The sequence below is a fragment of the Crinia signifera genome, chromosome 2 (genome assembly GCF_055691185.1).
Source record: "Crinia signifera chromosome 2, ASM5569118v1, whole genome shotgun sequence".
NCBI lineage: Eukaryota > Metazoa > Chordata > Amphibia > Anura > Myobatrachidae > Crinia > Crinia signifera.
In genome coordinates, this window is record NC_139218.1 from 18,553,542 (window position 1) to 18,567,654 (window position 14,113).

General features: G+C 43.4%; 1 protein-coding gene across 1 annotated transcript in view; it reads left to right on the top strand.

Moving 5' to 3' along the window:
- The first annotated feature begins 1,139 nt into the window (after positions 1-1,139).
- Positions 1,140-14,113, top strand: part of LOC146059279 (interferon-induced GTP-binding protein Mx1-like) — a 31,802-nt gene continuing 18,828 nt past the window's right edge. The window contains exon 1 of the mRNA XM_083171389.1: positions 1,140-1,329. Within this exon, the coding sequence (XP_083027515.1) occupies positions 1,140-1,329 (190 nt within the window). The remainder of the gene's footprint in view (positions 1,330-14,113) is intronic.

Genomic DNA, 14,113 nt, shown 5'->3' on the forward strand with positions numbered 1-14,113 from the left:
AATACAAATACACACTGACACCTGAAAAATAAAAGTTTAATACATACATTACACACACACTGATACTTACCTATCTTGATCCCGTAGGTAGGTCCCAGAGTCTTGATCCGGTGCCTTGTCCTGGTTCCGGATCATGTCGTCTTTCGTTACCATGTCGATCTTCAAGGTGTATTTTCCTGTCGAATTTGCGTGCCTGTTTTACACCAATTAGCAGCCGTATTACCAATACGGCTGCTTAGTACATCAGGAACCACCATTCTTTTGAATGGTGATTCCTGTCGTATCCTATCGATGGTGTAGATATTCGTATTTGTAAATACAAATACGAATGTCCCATCATTAGGAATACGAATTGTTGTATTTTCGGGATTGTAAATTTCTGCCTACAAATACACCTATTTTTTACGAATCCATTTTGGTAAATTTCCCCCTAAATGTCTAAATTGAAAAAACATATATGAGCGGGTTTTGAGTGCTTCCATAGTCACCCTGCTTCTTGTAAATTAGCGCAGAATTCTCAAGTATATTTTATTTCAGGGTTGGACTGACAAACAGGGGCACAGGGGAACCCCCCAGTAGGCCCCACTGCCCAGGGTCCCCACACCATCCCCTAGGGTGCAAGTTCCATACTGTGCTCTTAATTATATATATATATATTATTTTATATTATATAGCACAGTACTATGGTGCGTTCTTTACAGTGCATTTATCTGGTCAATTATTATTCACAGTGGCGGATCCAGAGGGGGGAGCTGCATAACAGTTTCAAAATTCAAATAGGGGAGCCACGCACACTGTCAGTGAGTCAGTATGGAATGGCAGTTGGTAGCTGTGGGTGTGGCTCCCCTATTTGAACTTTGAACTGTGCTGCAGCCCCGCCTCTGGAGCTGCTAATGAGTATTCATGGAATCAGTATCTATAAAGGGTTCCATACATGCACTCTCTAATGGTTAGCTAAGCCACTGTGTTGGCTTACTCTGGAGGCTGGCCAAAGCCCTAGACCTTGGCTCGTACCATTGCTTCCCCTGGTGGGCCCCTCATGGGTCCCAATCCAACACTGGACATGATCATCCATCAGAAAATGTAGGGAGGTTTTTATAGACCTGATGATGAGATCTATATTTTTCTTTTCTTACAGGATGGCCAGCTGCTTGAATACCTGTCATGAGGAGGTTATACGTCCACCTATTGAGTTCATTGACTCGCTGAGGTCCCTGGGGGTGGAGAAGGAAATATCACTACCGGCGATCGCGGTCATCGGTGACCAGAGTTCAGGGAAAAGTTCTGTTCTGGAAGCTCTGTCTGGAGTCACCCTCCCCCGAGGCAACGGTGAGTTATTATCCACTGGAGGTCACCTCAAAAAGTAGATTCAACAATTACAGCAGATAAAAAAAACATTTCACATGAAAGGATCTTGTAAAGCTCCATATAACACCTCACAATGTACATAAAACATAACTAAAACCAGTGTCAGTAGAGCCAGGTTTGGATCTCATGGGGCCTCTTGGAAAAATACTAGTTTGGGCCCCTCAACTCCTTATTTAAATACAATATAGGGTTGTAAATTTTTTTGGGTGGTGAGTGGGCAGAAGAAAAATAAAATAACACACATTGGCCAAAGATACACAGGAAAATAAAACACTGGCCCCTGACAGAAAGAAAATCAACAACAAAAACAAACAAATGATATATTATACCGACTGCTGTGGTGACCTACATATAATACCAGTTAAAGTGGCCATCACATTACACTGCCAGGGTAGCAAATCATATTATTGGACCAGTAATGAGGCCATCATTAGATATAAGCACAGAACACTGGGTCATAAAAGTCTTACCGCAAGGGCTGTCCATAGTAAATTTCTACTTGCATACAGCATTAAGGAACACGAAATGTTAACATTCAGAATGTGATGATTGATACAATCCGGCCTTGACTGGGTCAATCTTGATATATATATATATATATATATAATCTACATAAGTGTGTGTATGTATTTTACATGTGTAACACTAACTAATCCTCTTCAAGCTTTGCACACTACCTTGTCATCTTAAGGGACAATCAAAGTTCCAAGATGGGTTTTATCGGCCAACCCCCTTAAGGGTGCTATCATAAGGGTCCATGCTATTTCTGTTTGTGATATGTCCTTATGACTTTCTGAATACAACCAGGGCCGATGAAAGTGCCACTGGGCCCTGTTAAAAAAAAAAAGGGGGGGGGGCGTGGTCAATGGGATGGACATGGCCATGTAAAAAAATTTGCTGTGGGTTCAGCTATGTGTCGGCGCATGGGCTGCTGCAGCTGTCTCTCTCCCCGGCTGAGCACACGGCACTGAGCAGCGTGTGCTGAGCGGGGGAGAGAGGCTGTACTCTCACTGCCCAATCTCTGCAGTGGGTAAGGGGGGCGCAGAACCCTCCATCAGACCCTGGCCCGGGTTAATAGTACCCGCTCCCCCTCCTATCGACAGCGCTGAATGCATCACAATAAACAGACTCCCTTAAGAGGACCCTTAACACCTTGAGTGGTTATCCTGGGGCAGGAAGGTTTGTCCAGAATGCTCCAAAATGGGGTGTGACCTCACTGCAAGGGACGTCCTTTGCAAGAAAAAAAAAACTACCGTATGAATTTGCACAGCAGTGATCAGGTCTGAATCAGGCCTATTATTTGTCATTTTCCCTCCTTATAGTAATGCACGATAACACACCTAAATGTCCCTTATACAATATACCACACTACACAATACAGTGAACACTACACATTATGCCACACAAAGTTATGCCCCTGACAGTATTTTATGTTCTACACACAATAATGCCCCTTACAAATAATGGCAAACATTAAGGCTTTTAATTACTTTTAAAAGACCTGCTCCTTGTCAGGGGTTTCCATGCTTGTTGCCAGGGGCTTCATGGCAGAAGATGCAGCTTCCCGCATCTTGTCCCGGCAGTGCCAGTGGTGCCATTTACGTAATGCCCTCTATAGTGCATATAAAGTAGGTACTGCCCCCGATTGTGCCATATACTGTATGTACTGCCCTCCATAGCAGCAGCGACGGTGTTACATTACTGCCTCTCAGCGCTGAGGTCATGGGTTCAATTACCACCATGGGCCTAACTGCGCGGAGTTTGTATATTCTCCCCGTGCTTGCGTGGGTTTCCTCTGGGCACTCCGGTTTCCTGCCACAATCCAAAAATATACTGGTAGGCTAATTGGCTTCCACCAAAAATTAACCCTAGATTGTCTGTGTACACGTGTACATGTGGTAGGGAATATAGATTGTAAGCTCCACTGGGGCAGGGACTGATGTGAATATTCAAATATTCTCTGTACATCGCTGCGGAATATGTGTGCGCTATAGAAGAAACGGTTAATAAATAAAATAAAAAATAGTGCCATATATGTAATGCTCCTCAAAGTGCCATATAAGTGTTGTTCCCCCTCATTGTGTCATATTACTATTATTATTGCTAATTTATATGGTGCCACAAGGGTTCCTTAGCACCTAACAACACCAAGGCCAAATACATAATCCCCCCATAGTGCTATATATACGTAATGCCTCAGATAATACTCACTACCTCCTCTGCTTCTGAAGAGCTCCTGCTGACATACTATACACACCCCTAGCATGGAGCCACATAGCTTCACCCCCTCTGCCGCAGGTAGCCACACCCCCTCTGCCTCAGGTAGCCCCACCCCCTCTGCCGCAGGTAGCCACACCCCCTCTGCCGCCGGTGGCCCACACCCTCTGCCGCAGCCTAGCTCTGCACCCTTTTCAACATTTGCTGCCACAGTCACAGGTGGTTGTGAGGAGTTCCTAGCTTCAGACACTGTGACAGGCGCAGCACTGGCAGCAGCAGGGAGAGCGTCAGACCTGGTGATGGGGGTGCCAGACAATAGGGTGTGCCTGGTCACACCAGGCCCCCTTCTGAATTGTAACAAAAATTCCTTCTCCTGTCTCTAATTTTACTTTTACCTGATTGACTTGTCCTGTCTCTATTTTTACTTTTACCTGATTGAGTGGCTGTGAGTAATGCTACCATTTCCATATGCTATTTGACCAGTCCCGAAGCATGTTGGTCAAACATCAAGTAGTACCATCGCCAGACCATCTCTGGTGGTTTTGGTTCTAAGCTATATGGTGTAGAAGTCAATCGCACAAGACTGTGATGTACATCAGTCCAATAAAAACGCATGGCCCCCTGTTTATTATTATTGGGTGAAAATCAGGGGTGTGCTACCACAGACAATGAATAATTGGAGTATACAAAAGATTTGTCTGGATGCGGTGCACCAATAGGAAATAATTTATTACAATAAAATGTAACCTTTATTAATTATTTTAAAACTACAAACTATTAAAAAAAAACACATAAATGATACAAACAAAGTGAAATTAGTGCGTGTTTTAAAAAAGAGAGTCATGTGTTCAGTAATGCTCTCGTTATCATGTTTAGTTCAGCGTTTCATGTAATATTGCCCTATCAAGTATAATTCTCAGGGGGTATATACAGTATTGAACTTGTGTACCACTGCGCACCCCCTTGAAAAGTATATTCCATGAAGCTATTCCTTGAATTTGAAAAATTTATTCCACATAAAAACTTCCACATAAAAACATAGGCAAAAATGTACACAAAAAAGGTTTAAAAGATAGCGAATCCCTCCTTACCCAGCTAGAAAGGTGGAGCCAGGGATGGTAAAGACAGAGTGTTTCCAAACAAATATGGGCTCACCCTGTCGGCTCCACAAGTTTCTGGGCTGGGCAGAGGTCCTCCTTGGTGGTCTGCAATCCTGGGCCAACGCGTTTCGAGTCGTGGAGACTCTTTATCAAGACTGCTGGATTGCTGTCTGGGTTTCCTTATTTATAGAGAGAGAAATGGTGGCAAAAAGCGGGGGACAGGGAGCGTGTGTGTCACAAACTCCTCACCGGAAGTCAGTGTCCGTGCATTCTACTGTGCCCCGCACATCCCGGTGATCTGATGTCACTTTCGGTTCCGATTCCCGGAAGTGTGCAGCACGTAGTTCGCTGTAGGAAAAGAGCCGGCTGATAGATACTTCCGCCGGAAGTGAGGACTCCGCTTAGGTGTGGTAAAAGAGGAACGATTATATCCACTCCATTCATAATGTACCTCAAATAAACAAAGTGAAAAGGATTAAGAATATGATTTCATAATAGTACTTGTTCATGATGACTAAGACACAATGATAAAAATATGGCAGCTGGCTAAAAATCGGATAAAATGACATAAAAATAGCAGCAAAAATGGAAAATAGCAGCAACATGGATTTGAAGGGACAATTACAGAAACCATTTAAGTTCAAAGTCCTTATTGAGACCATGGGGGACTAAGGTTTTTAACTTGAAAATCCACTCCATTTCTTTTTTTGCCAACATGGTCTTACAATCTCTATGTTTCCATGTAGATTTTATATTTTATATTCCTATGATGTTGCGGATGTGCTTGTTTGAACAGTTATGTGTGCTGCTGAAATGTTCCGCTAGTGAGTTGATTTGTACCCCGTTTTTTATATTGCGCAGATGTTCCATCATTCTAGATTTAAGGCTCTGCTAGTCCGTCCTATATATATCAAGCCACATGTGCATTCGATCAGGTAAATGACACTTGGGGTGTGGCAAGTTATGAATTGTGAAGTCTTATATTTCTTGTTCTTAACTTCAAAGGAGTCCCTTTTGGATTGTTTCGATTTTACTGCTTTGCCCATCCCGCATGTGCCACATCTGTGGCACCCCTGGGTACGTATGCGTGATGTGTCTGTCCCAGGAAGGGCACTTTGGACCAATTTCTTTTGTAGGTTATCAGATCTACGGAAAATGAATTTGGGTTGAGGGGGGAGAATGTTAACCAATATGGGGTCTTTCTTTAGGAGAGGCCAGTGTTTCGAAGCCATCCTAAAGAAACACTGGCCTCTCCTAAAGAAGGAGATCTCCTAAAGTAGATCTGATGACCTACAAAAGAAATTGGTCCAAAGTGCCCTTCCTGGGACAGACACATCACGCATACGTACCCAGGGGTGCCACAGATGTGGCACATGCGGGATGTGCAAAGCAGTAAAATCGAAACAATCAAAAAGGGACTCCTTTGAAGTTAAGAACAAGAAATATAAGATTTCACAATTCATAACTTGCCACACCCCAATTGTCATTTACCTGATCGAATGCACATGTGGCTTGATATATATAGGACGGACTAGCAGAGCCTTAAATCTAGAATGATGGAACATCTGCGCAATATAAAAAATGGGGTACAAATCCACTCACTAGCGGAACATTTCAGCAGCACACATAACTGTTCAAACAAGCACATCCGCGACATCATAGGAATAGAAAATATAAAATCTACATGGAAACATAGAGATTGTAAGACCATGTTGGCGAAAAAAGAAATGGAGTGGAATTTCAAGTTAAAAACCTTAGTCCCCCATGGTCTCAATAAGGACTTTGAACTTACATGGTTTCTGTAATTGTCCCTTCAAATCCATGTTGCTGCTATTTTCCATTTTTTGCTGCTATTTTTATGTCATTTTATCCGATTTTTATCCAGCTGCCATATTTTTATCATTGTGTCTTAGTCATCATGAACAAGTACTATTATGAAATCATATTCTTAATACTTTTCACTTTGTTTATTTGAGGTACATTATGAATGGAGTGGATATAATCGTTCCTCTTTTACCACACATAAGATGGCCACCTTCGAATGAATCGTTTCTCTCAGCATATTCCCGGTCCCTGGCGCTGTCAGTGTTCCCAGCTACCCGGATTTGCTCCTGATTCTTCTCTGGTCTCCCTGTCAGTTCTGCTGGTGGTATCCTGCGTCACCGTCCTGCTCCAGTGCCCAAGCCCAGCTCCTCTGGTGCTTCCTCGGGGTCACGTAAGTGCTCCTTTGGAGCCTGGTGTATACCTTTTGAGCTGCCTAGCTCTTTTTGTTATTAGGCTGTCCAGCCATTTGTTTAGTTCCCCTTGTGGGGTATTGGACTTCGCCCCACCGTGGGCTTAGCTCATACTGCTTCTCCTATTAATCATTATCCTGTTGATCATTTGTTTCTCCTTTGTCTTTGCCTCCATTTATTCTTCTCTGATAGGCAGGGCCTTCCCTTATTCCTATCCCTGTGTTTTGTTTTGGGGATTTGCCGCTTAGCCTTGTGGTATTTCTTTCACTGGAGATTCCCTGTCAGTATTCCCTTGTGCATGCGACTGGGTCGCATTCCCGTCCTTGGCCTGGTGCCGGCAGACAGGGGTACTTTGACAGTCAGGCCCTGTAGTCAGATTATCCTCTTGAGTTACCCCTGACAATCGCTTACCCTTTGTCCCCACATAGACCTAGCTGCATCGGGGTTGGAATGGGCCTAACTCGCTCCTTCAAACGCGGCGGCCACAGGTGAAGCCTAGTTCCTGCAGGGGTTTGTCATCTGCCCGGGGTACTCAACAGAGTCAGCATAGGGTTCGCTGTGGCCGTCCTAACCGGCGGTCCCGGCTACGGGCTCACGCCTGACCTCCCATTCCCTGCTTCCAGTAACCTGTACTCTGTGCCTAGCGGCAAACATAACACACGGCTGCTTCCCTTGGATCTGACGTATACTAGGCCGCCCTAGCATGTCCATCCACCTGCCCATCCTGTACACAGTAGCCAATAGCCGGCTCTGCGTACAGTCAATTGAATCAGTGGGGGAATTTGACATCTTTGCTATGGCCCCACCCATGCTGTGGCTGACTCACCTCCAGTACTCAGTCAGTGAGCAGCGGCAGGCAGCAGCATGTCAGTGCGTCGAGCGGGTGCCGGCGCCCACATAGACCCTGCTGCTGCTTGCTCCCCCAAGCGGCTGCTGAGGCTGCCTTAAAGTAGTTACGCCACTGTGCAATATTTTATATATCAGACTCTGCAGGTTCCCCTGTTGTCACCCCTTGATTACACTCTCCTATATATGGTAGATGAATTCTGTATATCAGAGAGCTAAGTTAGAAAAATTGTGTCTGAAGTTCCATTTAAATGTTGCAACACGGTGATATATTGTATCATAAATATTTTTGTTGCTAGAGAGTCTATTAACATAGATACCAGATTTGCATGATGGTTACAAACCCTGTCATTAAATATCCACACAAACTGTATTCCTTGAGTGAGAATGACTGGTTTTATAACCGTCCACAGTTTATAACCTAATGCAATCTCCCATGAGAGAGCTGGCAGGGGCGCTGTGGAGGAAGCTCCCCGCCCCTGCTGCCAAATGTGTAAAGAATTGTTTTTTAAATTATATATATATATATTCACAGAATAAAATTTACTGATATTTTTTATACCAAAAGAAAGTACCCTTTATTTTAAAAGATCACTTTCCAGTTCACCTTAACAAGATGTTGAATGCAAAACGGTGAATCATGGCGAAAATCATGCTGAAAGCAGTTCTTCAGCCTAGCATTGATAACACTCTTGGCGAATCCCACTCAAACCCCATTGAAATACACCAGCGAACTGCAGCGATCATGAAACGGAGAACTGGCCGGCATTCACTGGTCGCTTTCGGCGAACAGTGAACATTGAATAGGGTGAATCAGATTTTCAGTGAAAAAGACTCACTGCAAGGAGTGAAAACAGCCCGATTCGCCGGAAAAAAATGGTGACTCGGGAGCATTGAATACTGTCCATAGAGGCAAATAGCGTATATAAAAGATAATATCAGGGAGAACCACAGTGACAGCTTAAATTGCCATACTCCAGTGTGCCATATGATATCTGAACCACCAGCGTGAGAAGAGATTAAACGTTAGCTGTATGGTGAGGTTAGGGCCAATAGTGTTTGTGAGCGAATGTTTCACTCTACAGACACAGTGGGCCAAATGTAATCGGGTGAGAGTTTCAGAAAGTCAACCTGATTTTGCCGTGTAATTGATTGCTGCTTTAAAAAAAAATGGGAAAACTCTCCCAAAATCTCTCACTTTCTGAAACTCTCACCCTATTACATTTGGCCCAGTGTGTTCACACCAAAAAATGGGGCAGATGTATTAGGCCTGGTGAAGAGATAAAGTGGAAATAAAGTCTGTGTTTGAATAATGACAGCTGGGAGTTGGATTGGCTGGTGCATTATCTCTTTCCACTTTATCTCCACTTTTTCTCTTCACCAGGCTTGATATATCTGCCCCACTGTGTGGGTTGCGCTTCGCAGATCCCGCTTCGTCAGGGCAACCTGTCCAGGCATCCCAGACTGATTTAAATAGCAGGTTTTTTTTTAATTTCACCAATCACAGTTCCTCTGATGTCATCTCTTCCTCCCTCTCTCCTATTAGAGGTGGATAAGCCTGTCAGTCTGGTGACATTAGATTTAAACACGAGAAATCATTTCTAAATGTTTCTATTATACCTATGGTAGGATAAGCATCCTTTCTTTCCCTTTAACCCCTTCCTGACAGAGCCAGTTTTTGCCTTCCTGACAGAGCCCTTTTTTTCAAATCTGACATGTATCACTTAAGTGGGGATAACTTTTTTTTGCTTTTACTTATCCCAGTGATTTTGAGAATGTTTTTTCGTGACACATTGTACTTCAAATTAGTGGTAAATTTGGGTCGATACAGTCTGTGTTTTTCTGTGAAAAATACCAAAATGTCGTAAAAAAATGGAAAATTTAGCAATTTGCAAAATGTTAAATTTTCTGCTTGTGAGACAAATAATCATACCACTCAAAATAGTTAATAACTAACATAGACCATATGTCTACTTTATGTTTCCATCATTATTTCAACTTCCTTTTAATTTTTTTGGACACTAGGAGGCTTACAATATGAATAGCAAATTCTCAAATTTTCAAGAAAATTTCAAACACTGATTTTTTTAGGGACCAGTTCAGTTCTGATGTGACTTTGAGGGACTTGTATGTGAGACACCCCCATAAATGATACCATTTCAAAAACTGCACCCCTCACAGTATTCAAAACAGCATTTTGGAAGTTTGTTAACCCTTTAGGTGTTTCACAGGAATTGAAACAAAGTGTAGGTGAAATTTCAAAATTTCATTTTTTTTTGCAGATTTGCAATTTTAATACATTTTTCTAAGGAACACAGTACATTTTACTAGAGAAATGTGACTAAAAATTGATTCCCCCAATTCTTTTGTTTTCATAAATATCCTATATGTGGCCCTAGTGTGCACGTTGACCAAACCACAGGCTTCATAATAGAAGGAGCACCTACTTGATTTTGGAGCCTCCTTTTTATGAGATTATTTTTTAGGCACCATGTAGGTTTCTAGGCACCATAAGATGCTAAAATTTAGGAACCCCCCCACAAGTGACCCCATTTTTCAAACTACACCCCTCAGGGAATTCATCTAGGGGTATAGTGTACATTTCAAACCCCCAGGGGTTTCACCAATTTTGATACAACTGGGCTGTGCAAATGAAAAATTACATTTTTTTACACAAAAATGCAGTTCTGGCTCAAAATTTTTCATTTTCAGAAGGTATGAAGGAGAAAAAGCACCCCAAAATCTGTGCCCCAATTTCTCCCGAGTACGGCAATGCCTCACATGTGACCAAAAAATACCATTTGGGTGCATGGCAGGACTCAGAAGGGAAGGAGTGATTTTTGGATTTTGCAGCTCAGATTCTGGTGGAATGTTGGTGGGTGCTATGTCGCATTAGCAAGACCCCCCAAGCACCAATACAGTGGAACCCCCCCACAAGTGACCCCATTTTGCAAACTACACCCCTCAGGGAATTCATCTAGGGGTATAGTGTACATTTCAAACCCCCAGGGGTTTCACCAATTTTGATACAACTGGGCTGTGCAAATGAAAAATTAAATTTTTTTACACAAAAATGCAGTTCTGGCTCAAAATTTTTCATTTTCAGAAGGTATGAAGGAGAAAAAGCACCCCAAAATCTGTGCCCCAATTTCTCCCGAGTACGGCAATGCCTCACATGTGACCAAAAAATACCATTTGGGTGCATGGCAGGACTCAGAAGGGAAGGAGTGATTTTTGGATTTTGCAGCTCAGATTCTGGTGGATTGTTGGTGGGTGCTATGTCGCATTAGCAAGACCCCCCAAGCACCAATACAGTGGAACCCCCCCACAAGTGACCCCATTTTGCAAACTACACCCCTCAGGGAATTCATCTAGGGGTATAGTGTACATTTCAAACCCCCAGGGGTTTCACCAATTTTGATACAACTGGGCTGTGCAAATGAAAAATTACATTTTTTTACACAAAAATGCAGTTCTGGCTCAAAATTTTTCATTTTCAGAAGGTATGAAGGAGAAAAAGCACCCCAAAATCTGTGCCCCAATTTCTCCCGAGTACGGCAATGCCTCACATGTGACCAAAAAATACCATTTGGGTGCATGGCAGGACTCAGAAGGGAAGGAGTGATTTTTGGATTTTGCAGCTCAGATTCTGGTGGATTGTTGGTGGGTGCTATGTCGCATTAGCAAGACCCCCCAAGCACCAATACAGTGGAACCCCCCACAAGTGACCCCATTTTGCAAACTACACCCCTCAGGGAATTCATCTAGGGGTATAGTGTACATTTCAAACCCCCAGGGGTTTCACCAATTTTGATACAACTGGGCAGTGAAAATGAAAAATTACATTTTTTTACACAAAAATGCAGTTCTGGCTCAAAATTTTTCATTTTCAGAAGGTATGAAGGAGAAAAAGCACCCCAAAATCTGTGCCCCAATTTCTCCCGAGTACGGCAATGCCTCACATGTGACCAAAAAATACCATTTGGGTGCATGGCAGGACTCAGAAGGGAAGGAGTGATTTTTGGATTTTGCAGCTCAGATTCTGGTGGAATGTTGGTGGGTGCTATGTCGCATTAGCAAGACCCCCCAAGCACCAATACAGTGGAACCCCCCGACGAGTGACCCCATTTTGCAAACTAAACCCCTCAGGGAATTCATCTAGGGGTATAGTGTACATTTCAAACCCCCAGGGGTTTCACCAATTTTGATACAACTGGGCTGTGCAAATGAAAAATTACATTTTTTACACAAAATTGCAGTTCTGGCTCAAAATTTTTCATTTTCACAAGGAATGAAGGAGACAAAGCACCCCAAAATCTGTGCCCCAATTTCTCCCGAGTACGGCAATGCCTCACATGTGACCAAAAAATACCATTTGGGTGCATGGCAGGACTCAGAAGGGAAGGAGTGATTTTTGGATTTTGCAGCTCAGATTCTGGTGGAATGTTGGTGGGTGCTATGTCGCATTAGCAAGACCCCCAAAGCACCAATACAGTGGAACCCCCCCACAAGTGACCCCATTTTGCAAACTACACCCCTCAGGGAATTCATCTAGGGGTATAGTGTACATTTCAAACCCCCAGGGGTTTCACCAATTTTTATACAACTGGGCAGTGAAAATGAAAAATTAAATTTTTTACACAAAAATGCAGTTCTGGCTCAAAATTTTTCATTTTCAGAAGGTATGAAGGAGAAAAAGCACCCCAAAATCTGTGCCCCAATTTCTCCCGAGTACGGCAATGCCTCACATGTGACCAAAAAATACCATTTGGGTGCATGGCAGGACTCAGAAGGGAAGGAGTGATTTTTGGATTTTGCAGCTCAGATTCTGGTGGAATGTTGGTGGGTGCTATGTCGCATTAGCAAGACCCCCCAAGCACCAATACAGTGGAACCCCCCCACAAGTGACCCCATTTTGCAAACTACACCCCTCAGGGAATTCATCTAGGGGTATAGTGTACATTTCAAACCCCCAGGGGTTTCACCAATTTTGATACAACTGGGCTGTGCAAATGAAAAATTACATTTTTTTACACAAAAATGCAGTTCTGGCTCAAAATTTTTCATTTTCAGAAGGTATGAAGGAGAAAAAGCACCCCAAAATCTGTGCCCCAATTTCTCCCGAGTACGGCAATGCCTCACATGTGACCAAAAAATACCAGTTGGGTGCATGGCAGGACTCAGAAGGGAAGGAGTTATTTTTGGATTTTGCGGCTCAGATTCTGGTGGAATGAATGGTGGGTGCACGGTGAAATTATGAACCTAATAATCCATAGATGTGTGGTATATTTTAAAACACTCCTTTATACATAGGCCGGGTTTGTCGGGGCAAGTGTCACACTGGAAAATAGTTTGCTTTCTTATTCCCTTTTTATAGCAAACTTTGCACCTTTTTGTGTCCTGCCCTTTTTTCCAGTGGAGGGGATTTCATCAGGAAAATGCTGCCCTGGTACAATACGGGGGCCTTTACTAGAAGTACTGGGGCCCTCTGCCTGCTGGTTCCCAAATATTAGGCCCTTTATGACTTCCTCTTGAAAGTGCATAAATGTCCCCCTCTGGCCGGTAGAACGGAATAGCACGTAAGCGTTATACAGTGCCATCTGGATGATATACACGGCCAGCTTCTTGTACCAGATTTTTGTTTTCCGCAGGGCACTGTACGGCTTCAGTACCTGATCTGAAAGATCCACTCCGCCCATGTACCTATTGTAATCCAGGATACAATTAGGTTTTGAGGTGTGGGTACTGGTACCTCGTACAGGGACGGAGGTGGTACTGTCTCCGTGAATTGTTGTCAGTATAAGGACATCCCTCTTGTCCTTATATTTGACCAACAACATATTTTCGGTGCATATTCCCCTGCTTTCACCCCTTCTCATTACTTGGGCAATGTGCGTTTTTGGGAGGCCTCTTTGGTTCTTGCGCACAGTACCGCAAGCTGCTGTACCTCTTGAACCAAGGGCCTTAAACAGGGGGATGCTGGTGTAAAAGTTATCCACATAGAGGTGATAACCTTTATCCAGGAAGGGGTGCACTAAATCCCAGACAATTTTTCCACTAACACCTACGAGGGAGGGGGGGCATTCTGGCGGTTCAATTCTTGAATCCTTCCCTTCATATACCCTAAACCTGTGAGTGTACCCTGAGGTGCTTTCACACAGCTTATACATTTTTATGCCATACCTTGCCCTCTTACTGGGAAGGTACTGGCGGAATTTAACCCTTCCTTTAAAATGTATAAGGGACTCGTCTATGCAAATGAATTTATCTGGGATGTACATCTCTTCAAATTTGGCACTGAAATGATCAATGACCGGCCTGACTTTGAATAGCCGGTCAAAGGTGGGA